The sequence below is a fragment of the Sceloporus occidentalis genome, unplaced genomic scaffold, assembly GCF_023333645.1.
Source record: "Sceloporus occidentalis isolate IW3139 unplaced genomic scaffold, rSceOcc1.0.p SCAF_4, whole genome shotgun sequence".
In the NCBI taxonomy this organism is placed as follows: Eukaryota; Metazoa; Chordata; class Lepidosauria; order Squamata; family Phrynosomatidae; genus Sceloporus; species Sceloporus occidentalis.
Genome location: NW_028316984.1, coordinates 113,300,438 through 113,318,361, shown reverse-complemented (window position 1 = coordinate 113,318,361; position 17,924 = coordinate 113,300,438). Strand labels below are relative to the sequence as shown.

Here is a 17,924-nt window from a genome sequence, read left to right as displayed (position 1 = left end):
AAAATAAAAAACTTTCTCCACTCCAGCAAAAGCTGAACATATAAATTTAAATGAGAGAGAAGCAACTAAAATATATGGGCACAAACCAGTGTTGTAGTCTTAATCTACAGAAATTAACAAGAGTCAAAAGTGCAGTATGCACATATTCCACCTATCTATTCCTCAACACAAAATAATTAAGACACACAGGGGAGCAAATGAACATGTAAAGTATTTCATTGTTTCATAAAGCGAGTCTCTTTGAATGCTGAGTGTTGGGCTCAAAAGTACATTGAACAGGATGACAAAAAAAAAAAAAAAAAAAATACTCACCAGTTTTTCATGATTCCAGCTTGATCAGATTTTGAACAGGACCTCAACAGGTTTAATGTTTCTGATGGCTTTATGTAACAGTTTCTAGCCAAGAATCTGCAGATAAAGCCTCTAGGGTGTATTCTAATTTTAGAAGGAAAGAGTTTGAAATAATAGTTATTCTGAGCATATTAAATACACAATGCTTTAATTAGGTTTTTTTAATGAACCTGAAGTCAGAAAGCACAATAAGCATGACATGAAGATGTAAGATTTTGTCATTTTTTCCCCAGTACCATACCCAGCTACAAACATTTTCATTACCCTGAAAAGAATGTGGCATTAAATTATTCTCAGCTGGGAGTTTATTTTCCTAGATGAGTGAAGAAACTTTCATTTTACACATAAGTGATACCTTCACATGTAATGATTTCAAAAATATTGTGCAAAATCAGAAAGTATTAAAGCTTTTTCTAATTCCACAATTCACAGCAACTTTACATACATGTTCTTAAATCAAATCCCACTTCAACATAATGGTCCATTATTTCAAGGTAAGAACAACAAGAACAAGGTGAAAAATGATATGGCTGATATGTCTGGTCAAAATGCAATAAACATTCTTCACCATAGAAAAATATAGACATGTTTTTTTTTCTATTTGTTTTTAAAACTTCCAAAAGCTCAAAACAAATAATGCTTTTCTGCATCTTATAGGCTTTATGTGCATTTATAGGCATCATGTGCATTCAAAATCACCAAGCTCTCAATACTCATTTCAATAAAAAGAGAAGGGATTCAATACTGATTCTGTAAACCAACATTAGCTGGGATTATCATACTTTTATCAGAGGAGAAAGGGGCCTGTTTTTGGTCATGAACTAGATAGTCAAACCTTTTATTCTACCTACTAAAACATTCATAATAAAACAAAGGAGAGGCTGTATTACCTTCCAAATATACCATTTATTCAATGTATTTCTGCTGTAACTGAAAAATGCTCACATTAGAGGGGAGGGGAAGGGATATGAGGAGGGCTCTCTTTATCTTTTGGAATGACTCTTCTCTGCTGTTGTGTTAGAAAGTTTAGAAACATAATTTGTTGAAAACGGATGGAATCCAAATGTTAATGCCAAATTCCATTCAACATCCCTATACCTTTTCCTCATGATCTAAAGAATCTGCCTCAGAGCTCCCTAGACAATCTGTTTACCACAAGTAAGCATATTTAAAACCCTGTGAATTCAAAAAGGCAGTTGGGTTTATAGTCAACTCTCATCCATTCCACTGGGCTTTAATAAGTACTCAGCTTTGACTGGATTGTGTCTTCAGAATACAAGACTCTCAATGAAGTTTCAGTTTACACTGGTATGTCATATTTTTAGTAAAAAAGTTCTTGGCTAACATCACACCAGGTTTGAACAAGGACAGTATGAACAAGCAATAAAATTTCATGCATGTTACTGTGGCCAGTAGGCATCTCAAACAGTTTTAATTTATTTTTAAAAAGTGGTTTGGAATTTGGAATTTAGAGAGCTAAACGATTTCAAGACTCTGACATGGTAGACAGGAAGAGTCAAGTAATGTTGAGGGTGATGTTTTCACAACATCAGAGCATCTTAATAAAGATAGTCCAATGAGGTATTTCTGAACAGTTTGGATCAAAGAAACTGATGGAGACTAAAATGACCAATAAAATGTAGGAAGTCACTTCTAATAAGGAGATAATCATAGACATACCTCTCTACTCCCAGGCTGCTAAAAGAGGACATCAAGGGAGGGCAGTAATGCCCATCGTGGGCCAAGATTGATAAATTAAATTGCATTTGCTTCAGAAAGAAAAGAAAAACAACCTTGCCCATGAGGGGAAAATGGCACAAAGTTTTTTCCTGAAACATCTTTTTGGAGCGTTTTTCAGACATGTGAGTTGCTTACATTGATCAGTACACTTAAGTGACAGTTAACTAACAGTTATTAGTAACGTAACTGTGAACTGGTTTAAAATTGTTTCATTTTCCTTCCCCCCCATTTTTTTATTTTTGTTGCATTCACATACAATGATTATTTTGTTCATTTTTACCCTGCCTTTCCCCCCCAATTATGGGACTCAAGGTAGCTTACAGCATGTTAAAATTAAAGCAATATCAGATATGAAACCACCTGTAAGATCAATAAAACACTGAAGAAGCTGAAACAAGTCTTGTTTTAAGGACTTGATTTAAATTTTCCTAAGTGTTTTATTGATTGTTATATCTGATATTGATTTAATATCATGCTGTAAGCACAGGCCCTGTGTTTGGTACCCACGAACCTGACTGATTGCAGCACCAAGCCAGGGTTCAGGCCTCTGTCTCTCAAAGGTCTGATCAGGATTGTACTGGTGGTTGTACAGGCACACATTTCATACTGCTTCACATCACTTCAATTTACTATACTTTTCCATTGTAGTCCATGCTTTCTACTACATTACTGACAATTAATCTACAGATTGAAATTCATTGATTGTCATAGGAGAATGCATCTTCAGAATGCGAATACAGGGAATGCTTTTTCAGATATTCCCTGTGTCAAACATTTCTTCCAAATGGAGTTTACATGTTTGAGAGAATTAATATATGTCCTCTTCTCCATGATATGCCAATTATCTGTGTAAAGGGATGAGTTCTAAACTCCCTTTTTAACCTAATAGAAGGTTCACAGAAACCTCATTCTCACCTGCATTCTGAAGTGGTGCCGCTCCTGGAGGAGGAGTATACCGAATGCTTCTTCTGGGTGTACAGATCAGTTCTGTATTATGGTTAAACTTAGGAGAGATTTCATATCTCCTATATGAATAGAAGGGGAAGGCTGAATTCAGGTGGAAACACATCTAGGGTTTTTATGTATTTGTTATTCTAAAAGCATATTATTTTATTTTACAGCACATTTTCTGTTACAAACTTACCATTACAAATCACATTTTGCTGAACTTATCCTGCAGGTGTACCTGGCCTGGAGCATTGTACTTACTCCTGTAATACCCTATAATCCAGATGACACACATCCACCCTTGCTGACAACAGACTTTTTCCAGGTTGGACTGATAGATTAATATTCCTCCTAGCCATAAACTACAGTTCTATGCATCTAATTTTCCACTGCTCAGCCCCACCTCCAGATTCTTCTGCACTTGCAAAAGTCATCAGCCATCCAACCCTAACCCTAACCCTTAAACACAAACAAATTCATTACCACATCCCTGGACAGTAAGTGTAACATAATCAACAATTCAGTGGTGTTATAAAGTATGCTCCTTCAAAATGTTACTTATTTCAAAATGTGTGTTCCATCTTCCCTCTATATTAATTCTACGATCTGGTTTGCAAAGGTATCCATTATACTAGTAAACTTTCTCAATTTCCCATAAATGCTGAACTGACCTCTTCTTTGGTTTATCAGAATTATGTTACTATCCATTTCCTGGAATACATTAATCTCAGCCCAGGGTGAAACTTTCTACATTTCTGACTTCACAATTTAGCACTAAAATTGTGAGAGAAGCACTCTACGCCTACCCACAGAAAAGGCAGAAGACTGTATGGAATTTTGCATGATACTACATTTTAGCACAGTTGCAATCTAGCCATGCAAAACCACTGATCACTCATTTTTGACTAGCATTGTTAACTGGGCTTTGTTAGAAAACCACCCAGAAAAGATCTATCCTATCACATAAATCTTGTAAATCCGTACTTAATATGAAAAAAATAAATCCATTTTTGAAAGCTGTTAAAAGATCAGTTGATATATATCCTTAATCTTCTTCGTCTATATAACAATGTTCACAATTATAATCTCCACTTCATGTTTAGCAGGTAATTGTTTGAAATGGGGCCATTGTGACAAAGTAAAATAGCTTATCAGAGTTAGGCCATGGACAATTCTCTATTCAAGTGTCTAGCCAGAAAGAAAGCTTACTGAGTTACCTTGAGCCATTCAACATCCCTAGCCTACTTTTCAAGGTTTTTGTAAGGACAGAATGCAATATGATAATTTATAATAGCCTCAGTTCATGAAAAGAAAGGTAGATTGCAAACAGTATAAGTAAATAAGCTATCAGAATGACAAAAGACCTTCTTTCCTGCTTGCTTTAAGAGATTTGGCTGAAAATTCTTATCATCTGTTTCTACCAGAGCATAATCACTAAAGCTGCTTCAAAAAGACAGTAAACTGTGCTCATCTCAACAACCTGAGTCCAGTCAAATGCTCGCTTCTCTGCCATAGTGTTCTTTCTAATACACAATTTCACATTGAGGGGAAATCCATCATTTTATCATCGGCACACACCTCAAGCTCAATTACAGATCACATCAGTCAATAGCTGGTGGATCCCCCAAGTCACTGGGGTGGTGAATCTGATCTTGTTTTTGTCCCAACCACTATCCAGGGTGCTGAACTTACATTGGGAATAAATTGCAGAGCTTTGGGTAGCTCTTTTTTAGGCTACCATTCAAAGCAGATACATCACTGGCATGGAAGCCACCAGCTGCTACTTGTTATATCATCCACATGGAAGAAGGAGGAAACTGCTAATCTAAAGCCACCACTTCTTGACAAAGACACAATAGCAACTCCCACTATGCTACTTCTTAATATTGCACAAGCATGTTTACACACCATGTCAAATTTTTGTCTATAACACAGATTCCTCAACATTATACAAGGAAGGAGGTTCTATCAACTGAACCACCAGACAACATCAGGTCTTCAACATTCAGTACTTATTACTCAGGAGTTGTTTCAGGCAGCAACCACAAGGAATCATCTGAAGGGAAAAGGAGAGAATTTGATTTCCTATTTCTTTCCCCTTTCCTTCCCAAGCAGAAGAAGGAGGATCATACATTGCCAAATATAGCTAGCCAAAAATTAGACCATTTTCTGTTACTTATTTGTTATCCATTTCACTAAAAATGTAGCCAAGTTGATTCTAAAATCTCATCTCAAAATTTCCTCCCAATGGTGTAAAACGCAAAATAGATAGTTCTTGCATATTTGCCAAACATTGATTTTTCAGTCTCTGTATTCAATATCTAAAGATATTTCATTTAATATCTGACTATATGGAATAGTTGCCATGCAATATTTGATAGCATTTCATTAGCTGACATAGAGTGGCAATTAGTCATTTCTAGTATATGACACCAGGCATTCCATGGCATTTAGCATTTGACAATATCTGTTAGCTGACATTAAGTGGGGCCTAGTATCAGATACAGTTTTATTCAACATGCAACAGTACTTGCTATTTGAAAATATTTGATGGTCTGCAGCTTATGACATCCAGCATTTATGCTTGCCAAAAATACTTAAGAGATGTAATAAAACTAGACTGCTCAAATTTTCAAAATTTCAGATAAAAATGTGAATATTTGTTTCAGCTCTACATCCATCCATCTCACTACTGCTGCTGCTCTTAGCAATGTTAGTACTATATGGGGCTATCATTCAGTTTACAAGCTATTAGTTGATTAACTCTAGAGGTTTAAATGATTGATTATAACTTGCTGCTAGTTCTGCCCAGGGTGAGGGATCATTGCTTCCTTTTAGAATAGGGATAGGCAATTGCCAGGGAATAAGAAGCACTGTCACCCTATAACCTACTGGGGGTGGGTGGGTTGTAGCACCAGCTGCTTGTAACCTCAGTCGTAGTGCTAGTGGGGGAAAGTATTTTAATAAAACATTTGTCCTTTAAAACAAGCCAGATAGGGAGTATGTGTCTCATTTGTAAGACAGTGCTTTCTGGAAGCCTCCAGCAGTCTTTCAGAACCATTTATGGATACCTGAACAGGAATCACATTCCTTATACTATTTGTTGTAAAGAGAAAGTACATCGTTAAAGCAAGCAGAATTGCATCAGAGCCCCTAGATGGCTGCAAAAGATCCCTTGTATGGCTCAGGGTAGAGGTGGCTCAAAGGCCAATGTTCCCCATCTCTGGTGCTGAGGATTCTTATAAATATTGAGGCAGGCGTCATCTTAAAATACATCTAAAATGATAGTTTTAGCCATGCAAAAACCTTGGGATTAATACGGTCCAATAAATCAATTAAATGCTATGGTTTTAATTATTTCTGCAATAGAAAAGATCAAAGAGCAGACACTACTCAGCCACTATGAGAAGGCTGACTGAAAATTGGCAGTATAAATTTGGGCAATTTTTAAAAAATCTGTCCCAAGGAAAAGTTCTCCTCCTTTCAGCTGTAGAATTTTCAGGTATTCCCTTAATATAAACCATACAGTCCCGACCCATTGCTATTTAAATGAATATTTAAGCAGACCTCACTTTTTAGAATTCAACGCTCATGCCCCTCTATTCCTTTAATGAGTGCAACAATATCTGTCTAACTCATGATTTCACTCTGTGGAATCTACAAAACTCATGTTGACCATATTGTTAATTCTGGATTCAAAATTAATCATCTGCTTTGTTGGACAAGCATACATCAGCTGGAATCTTCTTGGCTAAGTTCCCCTACAGAAGTGGTTGGATATTTTTGTTTGATGCAAAAGTGCCCTATTCAGTTCAAGATTCTGGAGTTGGAGTTGTGCATGTGATGCTATTGCATATGGATGGACAATGTGTGTGTATATGCATGCACATCACACACTATGCACACTGCAAACTGTGCAGGGAGATGCTCCTGCACATTAGTATACAATGTTGCAATTCACTAATGAGGCACTGAACTACAACTGCAGTAAAACCAGATGAACATAAAGATGCAATCCATCTTACTCAGGTAAGATGTTGTCCAAAATTTTGAAGAATCTTATCACACGTGCAGTTCTAGAATGCAAAGCATCACTCACTCTGGAGCTTTCATGGTCTACAAGAGAAATTTGAGGATTAATGGGTTGCAGCCTTGGCCCAAAGGTCAGACTGGATGAATACATATGCCATCATTTTAAAAAATACTTTAGTTTCAACCATTTGCATTTCACAAATGCACACTTTTTAGCCTAATAGACTGTGGATAGAGGAGGAATCCTGACCCAACAGCAGAACATTTGTAAAGTAAATACGGCTAATCCATATCCTTTCAACAGTGTATTACTATTTCATCCTCATCCAGTACACAGAACTATTTAACTAGTGTTGAAGTGCCTACATACTCATGGAGTCTGAATGTTAGGTATGAAAGAAAATATAGTGCATTACAAACTAATTACCCAATCCTTGAAAATCTTTTCTTTGCTGACTAACCTTACACTATCTATGGCTATTGCTATATCTGATCACCATCCCCTCTTACTCCAATCCACACACACACACACAGACACAGACACACACACACAGCCCCTAGTTAGGAAAAAAATCTATCCATTAAGAAAGCAAATGAGTTAGCTTGTACATCTTTTTTGTCTTCAATTGATGATTTGAAAAAGATTGATTTAGGAGGGGAAATGATTATAAAATTTTACTTTACAATCTTTTTTTTCCAGATAACAGATATTCATAAGTAAAAGACTATGGAATTCATGTAAAGTTATTTGCTTAGCCAATCAGCATTGCGCAAAGAATAAATACATGAAAATAAAGATGTGGGATTCACTCTTCCAATGATTGTCATTGAACATTAGTAAACATTCACAGTATGAAGTCTCTGTCAAAATTCTCCAGCATATAAAGTAGTGCAAAAAAGCAATCCAGTCACTTTTCCACTGCATCCAGACCATGTGAAATTATTTTCTTACTTCATTTCTTCCATATATTACTTAACAAATGCTGCAAGATCTTCAAAAAAGACTGTTACAAAAATAAACCATTTCTGGGGGCTTGGTAGCATCTTCAACAATTGAACATCCATTTGTTTAAAAAATATTTAAGCATTTTAAGATTAAATTTGGACTTTCCATAAAGTTTCCCACAATAATCCTTAGCATTTTGAAATCAAAGACTATGGAATCCACTGAATTATGGTAGCTGTTTTAAAGCATTAACAAATGAATACATGGCTACTGAACTTCATTGTTTCTTACATAGTAAATACCTTGAAATGCTAACTTTTACCAGTGGGCAGTGACTGAGGTGGGTAATTTAAACACACCCTCCTTAAAAGTAAAATTATCTCCTTTATGTGCAAAACACCTGCATTCTAGTAAAAATATAAACTTTGAAACTACTTCAGGTAAAGCCCCCTTCACAAGGTATATCATTTACTTGATATGTAATACAAGTTTACTAATGCTTTGTCATTCATGTTTAACCAGCAAATGGCATGTTTCTATATGCTCGTTTGGACTCCATTTTGCATATTTCATTTTTTTTTAACCAATGCACTCTTTAATGCATAAATAGTTTTGGAAACAGTCAAAAATTAAACATCCGTTTCCACAGACTTTGCATTTACACAGTTTTGTTTTGCTGTCTCGTTCCCATTTCCTGTGACCTGACACTTTTTTTCCTTCACACAGAGAGACTCTTTAAACCCTTCCTCCATCTCCAAATATTCTGATTTGTCCTCTGCGGAAGAAGATGATGAACTTCGGAATTTCTTGAGTATAGTTGGGAGGTATGGACAACTGACTGCATTTTGTGTCAGCTGTGTTTGTTCCTCATTCTCAGTTTCTCTGTGGTAAAAATAGTTAAAGTTGGAGACAATCACTGGCACTGGTAAAGCAATGGTCAACACACCTGCAATGGCACACAGGGACCCAACTATTTTCCCACCCACAGTTATAGGTTTCATGTCCCCATAACCAACCGTAGTCATGGTCACAACAGCCCACCAAAAGGCATCTGGGATGCTTTGAAAATGGGTGGCAGCTTCATCAGCTTCCGCAAAATAAACGGCACTGGAAAACAAAATGACTCCAATAAACAGGAAGAAAATTAGGAGCCCCAGTTCCCTCATGCTGGCCCTGAGAGTGTGACCCAGGATCTGCAAACCCTTTGAATGTCTAGAGAGCTTGAAGATACGAAACACCCTGACGAGACGGATGATTCTCAGGATGGCAAAAGACATGGCCTGTTGACCATTACTGCCCTGCTGCTGGGCCAAGTCTGTGCCCAGGGTGATGAAGTAAGGCAAAATGGAAACAATGTCTATGATGTTCATGATGTTCTTGAAGAAAACTGCTTTGCTGGGGCAGGCAAAGAAGCGCACTGTAAACTCAAAGGAGAACCAAATTATGCAGACGGTCTCAATAATGAAAAAGGGATCATTAAAGATAGTGTAACCCCCACCTTGCAGTAGGGTCTCATTAACATTCTCCAAGTTCTGGGTCAAAATGAGTTCCTTCTCGTCTCTGAACTCTGGCAGTGTCTCAAGACAGAAAATGACAATGGAAATCAAAATTACTAAAACCGAGACTATGGCAATAATTCGGGCTGGGCTAGAACTCTCAGGGTACTCAAAGAGAAGCCACACCTGTTTCTTGAATTCATTGTCAGGCAACACCTTGTCATCTTCTTCTTTGACAAACCCTTCATCTTCTCTGAACTTAAGCATGGCCTCCTCCCCAAGTTCGTAGAATTTCACTTCCTCACTGAAAATGTCAAAGGGCACATTGACTGGCCTTTTCAGACGCCCGCCAGACTGATAGTAGTATAAAATTGCATCAAAGCTGGGACGGTTCCTGTCAAAGAAATACTCATTCCGGAGTGGGTCAAAGTACCTGCCCCGCTTTGCCGGATCACCCAGCAATGTCTCAGGGAACTGAGCCAAGGTCTTCATCTGAGTTTCAAACCTCAAGCCAGACACATTGATGACAATCCGTTCACAGCACTCATACTCACTGTAGCGGACTGAAGTGTAGCCTCCAGGTCCAGCACCATCTTCAGGAGGGTGGTCTGTAAATGAAAGCTCATCTTCGCCATCTTCATCACTGTAGTAGAACTTTCGCTCCTCATCCTCTTCATCTTCTCCCTCATCTTCCTCCTCCTCTTCCTCCTCATCCTCTTCACTCAAGTCCTTGAGGATCTTTTCCTCAGAGCCACTGAGGGGCAGCAATTCAGAGCAAGGGAAAGATGAACCAAACTCCCTGCCACCAAGACAGTGAGTCTTTTTCCTCTGTTGTTTTCTTCTTCTGCCACTTTGATGATAGCCACTGCGAGATGCATTGCTGCCACAGGAAGATGAGGAAGCACCACGACTCTGTTCCTGGTGGTAGTGATGATGGGGTCCTCCTCCCCCTCCTCCTCCAGTACCCGTTTCTACTGCCGCAGTTGCAGCCGCCACAGCAGCTGCCGCCGCTGCCCTAGACTGTGCTAGTCGCTCTCTTTCTCTGGCTCTTGCTTGGGCTGCATATCCATAAGGCATGTGGCTATTGCACCCCGAACTATCTGCGCTTACCATTGCAACCTCCATGTTGTATTTGTTTATTTTAGAAGACTCAAGAAAGAAGGAAAATGTCTGTTTTCTCAGTCAGCATCACTGGGTGCTATGCACGAGAATGGTAATACCACTGAAGTTTGGAAAGCCATCTTTTGGGAAGAAGCATAGCTTCGTGCTAACAGCAGACACTCTAGATTTCTCAGAGGCAAGAGTTCCATTTCTCAGTGTCCAGGCGGTTTTGACACAAAATTCCTCAAGGATATGTGTACAAGATGCAGTACAGAATCTTCTGATGTAGCCAGGAAATATATCTGGATAGAGTCCTTTTATATGTGAAATCCCATTGCTTAGGCTTTTCTTCAGTGCTTTATGAAAAATCCATAGCTCTGAGTTCATGATTTTGAATTCTTGACATCACACAAAGGGTACACCTAAGCAAAGGAAGATGGGCAACTGTTTTCTCACACACACATAAAAAGGTCTTGAGTTCTCAGCATAATCAAGTACAAAACAGCCAATATTCTCACAATAGCTTAGCAATGAGACTGCTGATGAATTTCTTTACAAAGTTGAAGGAACTTCCAGTTTTTCACTTTGTTTACACAGTGAGGAGGTCTCAGCACACCCACTTCCACCAGTCTCTCAACAATGTCTTAAACTGGACAAAGCACTGGCCAGAGTGGCAACAGCAATTGTGGGAAGAGAAGGTGGATGGAAATCTGGCTCTTTGTTCCCCATGAAGAGAAGTGAGTCGAACACCCTTTGGATAGTCTTGTCTTGTGCAGTAGATGGGCTTAACCTGAGGCACATACAGGCAAACAAGGAAAAAAATGGGGATGGGGGAAAAGATCCAGATTAAGGGTTTTGTTTTTTTTATCAAAGGCTCAGATTTGCCTACTTGCACTACTCATCATTCCCTGTCTTTGCACACCCACACACTGCACACACAAATCTTTCTGTGTCTGTGTGCATCTGTCTATATATAGATATAGTGAGAGGAATATGCAGGCATATACACACCCACATCTCACCCAGAGTCCTTTCATCTCTAGGGACAGGATTTCGAATGCCAATCTAGCCTGGAAGGTGCAGGTAGCTCCGCATTGCATAATATATTTGGACATATCCTTGTGTGTCACATAGGTGGGAACGCAGAACAGGTGTGAGAAATGTAACATAGCTAGGTGCATAGCTTGTCACGGTCTATGTCTGCACGCACCGTTTGACCCTGTTCCTGTCACTGAAGAGAACATGTGTCTGCAAACCTATATTGCAGTGTGGAATTGGAGCGACATTACATTTGTGTGGGAGTTATATCAGCCGTGAGCTCCACGCCTGTGTAATGTATCTAAAAATGCATTCACGGCTTGCCTAGATCTAGGCAGAACATTGGTTGCAAGCATGGCTATAAACTAATTGTGATGTCTTCACATAATCAAGAGGAAAACATGGACAAATGCCACCCAGAATCATTTAGAACAAAGCCCTGCCTTGAATACATTTATCAACATGATGGTTGCAAGCTGTGTTTGTATGAGGAAAGGGGGGGGGGGGAGAGTAGGAAGAAAGGAGGCTCATACACTTTCTAAAATCAAGCTCTGTCTTTGGAAACGATCTTTTTTTTTTCTCCAGGGGGAGAAGGAAAGACAGGGGCAGCAGCAGCATGAGGCAGTGTAAGCAGAGAGAAGAGGCTGTGCTGCATGAAGCAGCTCAGGCAGCCAGAGTCCTACATGCCAACTACACACACTGGGCATTTGGAAAAACATGCCTTCAGAGGCAATCTGCTTACAAGGCTGGGATCTAAAATATCAGCAGCAGCAGCAGCAGCCCCTTTGCTAAGCGCGGGGAGAGAGGGAGGCCGGGAGGAGCAGCCAGGCTACTTACCGCTGGAGGCAGAGAAAAAGGCAGCGTCGAAGCATCTGCAAAAACACAGAAGAGAGAAAGAGGAGGAGGAGGAGGAGGCGGCGGCGGAGGCAGGTTTCTCTTCTCCGGAGCAACCTGTTCTCACAGGTGCAGGGCTCCAGAGGAGGAGAAGGAAGGCGGATGGGCGACTGGTTGCTTTTGCTCCCTTTCGGTGTGAGAAGCAACAGCACCGACACAGACTACACAACACACACACACACCTCAGTCCCAGTTTCTTTGAGAAGGAGTCAGGAAGGCAGGCCAAAGGTGGCTTCTTTTTCAGCTTGGAGCTTGACCATGTTCCTGTAGGGAAGAGGGGGGAAGGAGGAGGGGATCAAATCCAGCAGCGGAGAAAAATGGAAGGAAGGGAAGGAGTGAGTGCGGGAGGAGGGGATTTGGCCGGCGAGGTGAGGCTCGTCGGGGGCGCCTTCTGATGCCAGGCGAGTCTTTTTGCAATCGCAGCCCTTCAAGCTTGGAGCAAAGGTTGCAAAGCCCCCTCCTGCTGCTGGGCTTCCAAATAATCCCTGGCGCGCACCGAGGAGGAAGAGGAGGAGGAGGAGGAGGAGGAGGAGGCCGACTGTTGCTACCGACAGAAGAAGAGCCTCCTCCTCCTCCTCCTCCTCCTCGGAGCAAGCGCTGCCTTGTGGCGGTCCTCCTCCTCCTCGCCTTCCTAGCCCTCTCCTTCCCGCCCTCCCTGGGGCTCTTCTTCAGCCTGGCGCCTCAGGAGCCCTTGGCTGTGCTGCTGGGGATGGCTCCTCCAGGGGCCCGAGTCAAGGGAGCCGCCTGGTCCACTTGTTGTTGCTCTTGCTCTTCCTCCTGCTCCTCTCTCTCACATCATCACACTCCGCAGCCCCTTCCCTGCTCTCTCTCTCTCCTCAGCCAGCTTTGAGGGAGTTTGGTTTTTAGTTTTAGAGGGAAAGGCTCGGTTTTGTTTGGGGTTTTTTTTCTGTTGCCACTTTCTCCCCCTCACAGGATGCGTTTCTCGTGGGAACAACGCAACAACAGCCGCCGCCACCACCACCCCAGTCTCCAACACACACACACCCCTCCCTCCCCCCCTTTGTGCAGAAGCCTCCTCCTCCTCCTCCTCCCGCCCAATTCGCAGCTGTGTTTACGCAGAGCCACCGAAGTGCCTCGATGTGACAGAGAGAAGCCCGGTGTTTTCCTAGCTCTCGCTCGGCCCCTAGCGGCCAGTGGCCCTCTCCGCACCCTTCACCTTGTCCTGGTCCCTTCGCCATCAACGACTGAAAGGCAAATCCCAAAACCTAGCTGCAGCTCCTCTTTGAGAAGGGCCTCCCATTCAAGCCACATTTTAACAGACTAAACCTGATCCACTGAGGTCGCTGTGTAGAAGGAGGGACAGAAAGGGGTTTTAATGGGGGGGGGGGGAGGTAGAGGTGAGGACCCTTGTTGTATATCACTGGAGAAGGAAAATAGTTCATTTTGTAACAACAACCACGACGACGACATACCCCAAGACAGTGCTTTTTAAATAAAATAAAATAAAAATGACCAAACAAAGCAGACGCACACAGCACTAATGATAGTTTAAAATGAACTGATATGAGCACATGATAAAAACAACTGGTGGTCTTAAAAGGGACTGAGAAGTGGTTAAAATGTTTAGAACAGCTAAAGGGCCTTTGTAGAAGGTCTTAACACTGGCAGTTTGATGCTGGAAGTAAGCTCACTCTCCAGCTCCATCCTTGTCCCATACGGTGCCAGTAGGGTTTAAATGGTCTGAATGCAGCACTTTGAAATTGGCTCAGAAGTGAACTGATAACCAGCAAAGCCTTCAAGCCAAGGGCTGATCTTTTCACTTCCCAAAATCTCCCAGCCATGGCACTCCTGGGAATCTAGCCCTATTCAGGCATTGTGAAACAGAGGAAAAATGAATGTGCAAGCAAAGAGAGCATGCTAGTCCTGCTTCCTGTCACCCAATCCATTAATTTCCTCACATGGAGAGAAAAATTCTGAAGAGAAACACCTCCTCTATCCATGCACAAAGGAGAATGTGCCATAGTATCTCTACGTGTTGTACAGAATCTTATGCGCACACACACACACAATATATATCAACGCCATGCTTCATACTTCCCAGGAAACAGGTGCTGAAATTAATTCCTACATCCAGGCTCATAATTAGAAAGTCATTCCATTAAATCCTGGCCTCCAACCAACAAGGTCTAATGCAAGAAGACAGAATAGCTCACCAGGCCTAACGTGCCTTTAAAAATAATCGAAATTGTGACACATCCTGACTAATGGTAACCCAAGAATGGCATGCAAATATTACTCAACCGCTCCATTTTGGGATTCTGCTATCCATAAATTGCATTGTGAATGATGAGTGGGGAGAGAGGGAGAAAGAGAGGCACAGAGAGAGAGTGAGCAAGTTTTACTTCTTGGAATACTTCTGCTCCCTGAGACATCTCAGTGGATGAGTGCCAGTCACTGTTAGTCATGCTGGGCACGATCCACCTGTGTTTAACCTTTAACTCCCCATTGATTGCAGTTGGAAGGAAGCATTTAATTCAATGAGCTTAAATCTTTTCTTGTTAAAATCAATGGTACTCTCATGTCCACTACTGACATTTGGCTTGATGGGGCCCTAAATTTGATTTTATCATCACCATCATTATCTGGCTTTGCTGTTGAAGATGATGATATGGCTTCATTGAGCAGTGGGTGCACCTTCATGCAAAGAAAATATTGTGTGTCCTGGAAGCCAAGAGATATCACTGCTTGCATGAAGTGATGGCCCTAGTGGTCTCTTCCAACTCTATGATTCTATGATTAGTGAGACAGGAGAGTCTAGATAATGCCTGACTTTGTTTCACCTATCTGTGTCATTCATTGGTCTCTGCATCATGTGCTTCCTTCTTATCTGTTGACATCATTGTTCCCCTGGACTGGGAAAATAGTATCTATGGGGCTCCAATCCTAATAATGACTGCTAGCTTACACTCACACTGGACAGCTAGGTTTTAAGGGCTTTTGTAACCAAATGCAGATCAACTCATTTTCTAGCTAAGATGGATTTCCTGAGACACTAAACATAGGTTTTCTTTTTCACCTTACAAGAGCATCCAGAGTAATTACTCCTGGTTCCACCACAAGCTTCTTTTGCACTAAACCTGCTGAACTCTTCCTAATACGGATAACAAATAGTCCTACAGTGTGCTCACTGTTGCTTGTTACTCTTACGATTGGTTATAGAGACATGAAGGATGTGGCCCTCTGAGTGTTGTTAGACTCCAACTTCCATGGACAATGCCCAAGGATACTGGGAGCTATAGTCCAGCCACAGTGGAGGAGGCAAACCCACTCACACAGGTGTTATAAAGCTTGAAGGTAAATATTATAATTGAATAAAACTAGCCAAATGAAATGAAATCTAAGTTACAAATTAGCTTGTCACACATTTAAAAAACAATTTAAGGAACAGTATTATGACATTTGTTCTTTAGAAACATTTTTTAAAAAAACCTTTGACACAAGATTAATGACCTGGTAATTTTCCAGTATGAATAATTTAGATATAAGCCCCATTGCATTCTTCTGAACAGATATGTATCAGAGTATCTATGTTTTGTGTAATTTCCAAATAGAATGAAAATCAGCATGAACTGTCTCTTCTTGGCAAAAATCCATCAAACCCCTTTCTATCAAAGATGCAGCGATATAGCCTTCTAGGCATACAAATGGCAAAAGTAATAGCAACAATGTTCCCAACTTGGGGGGGAAATTATAGAATAATCCTCCTAGCCATGGCGCAAAAGATGGTAATTTCCATACAAGGATGAAGAAAATAGAGCACCAAGCCTGGCATGCTTAAATCAAAGATGCCTGATGATAGACACATTTGAGCTGCCCAAGCCAGCCTGGGGGAAAATGTATAACTTTCTACCAGACTTCTCCAGAATTTCAATGTTCCTGGTGTTATTTTTGTATTATGTTAGGAAGAAGATGTATGGGAGAGAAGTATGCATTTCTCCCTAATCATGAAAAGAAGGTTTTGGATTCAAAGAACTGCAAGTACAGGTACAAATGAAATTTCTGCACATTCAATGGATTTTCCTGTCTCTGTCATGCTAGAGCAAGTAAAATCTACCCCAAGACCAGTCCTAAGGATCAAGGGACCATCTGAAACCCTGTGTGATGTAATACAAGGAGCAGCACCTGGGACAGATGCTGGAAAATGCTTGAAATACCCCACCCAGCCAGCCTCTGCAAGTGACTTGAATCCAACTAGGTCAGTTTGGATCCAAACCATTAGTTATGATCCCTCACTTTTTAAAAAATAAAGATCACTAGTTGCACACAAAAATCATCTTGTGTTTTTAACATGTATGCAACATAAGCTTTCTTGATGGAAATCTGAAAGAATTTGTGTCTATTTTGTTAGTGCACTGAAGTCCAAGAGTCACACACAAAAGTGGTCTTGCATAATATTTAGACTCTGGATTTAACAGTCACAAGGAGAGAGGGTTCCTCTAGATGGCAATATGTATTACTTCCCTAATTTCCAAATGTGGTAAGCCACACCTGAAATGTCTGGACACCACTTCTGTTCATTTTCTTGAGAGCAGCATGGATCTCTGCTCCCAAGAAGTCCTACCTTGATGGTACCACCACATCAGCACTTGGATGGAAACTTACTAGAGAATTCCAGGATCTCCAGATAGGGCAGGAATCCTGGCTGAAATCCTGGGCAGCCTCTGCTGATGAGAATTTAGATGGACCAATGGTCTAATACAGTATAGGGCATCTTCCTATATTGCCATATTTTTACCAAGGGTGTGTGTGTGTGTGTGTGTGTGTGTGTGTGTGTGTGTGTGATGTACATGATTACAATCCTTGGTTGTTGTTTGTATGTGTGAGCTGAAATCTCCACATTGCTATGAAGCATGCTGGTGATGGCTTGGTCTTATGAGCCTAACTCATAGGACTATTGCCAGCCTAAAATGATGTTCTGAACTCATTAGAGCAGTGGTTCTCAACTTTCCTAATTCTGCAACCCTTTAATACAATTCCTCATGTTGTGGTGGTTTCGAATGGTTTTAGATGACCCCTGTGAAAGGGTCATTTGACCCCCAAAGGGGTCATGACCTACAGGTTGAAAACTGCTGCATTAGAGAAATATTGGGACATAAAGGGAGTAAACAACAAAGAACTTACTATTGCTTGAAGAAGAGCAGTTTTCTGCTTTGTTTTGCTGAACTGAGGCTACATCTACACTGTAGAATTAAGGCAATTTGACACCACTATAACTGCCATGGCTCAATATTAAGGAATTCTGGGATTTGTAGCTCTGAGAGATATTTAGCCTTCTTTGTCAGAGTGCTCTGGTGCCACAACAAACCACAAATCCCAGTATTTAATAGGATAGAGCCATGATAATTAAAACAGTGTCA

The 17,924-nt window shown here is 40.8% G+C and overlaps 1 protein-coding gene across 1 annotated transcript; it reads right to left on the bottom strand.

The window, feature by feature from the left end:
- Positions 1-5,703: 5,703 nt before the first annotated feature.
- Positions 5,704-12,561, bottom strand: KCNA4 (potassium voltage-gated channel subfamily A member 4). Its single transcript, XM_089521312.1, has 2 exons — positions 12,490-12,561; positions 5,704-11,404 (listed from the first exon to the last, which is right to left on the bottom strand). The coding sequence occupies exon 2, from the start codon at positions 10,636-10,638 to the stop codon at positions 8,647-8,649; it is 1,992 nt and encodes a 663-aa protein (XP_089377438.1). The 5' UTR covers positions 10,639-11,404; positions 12,490-12,561; the 3' UTR covers positions 5,704-8,646.
- Between the last annotated feature and the right edge of the window lie 5,363 nt (positions 12,562-17,924).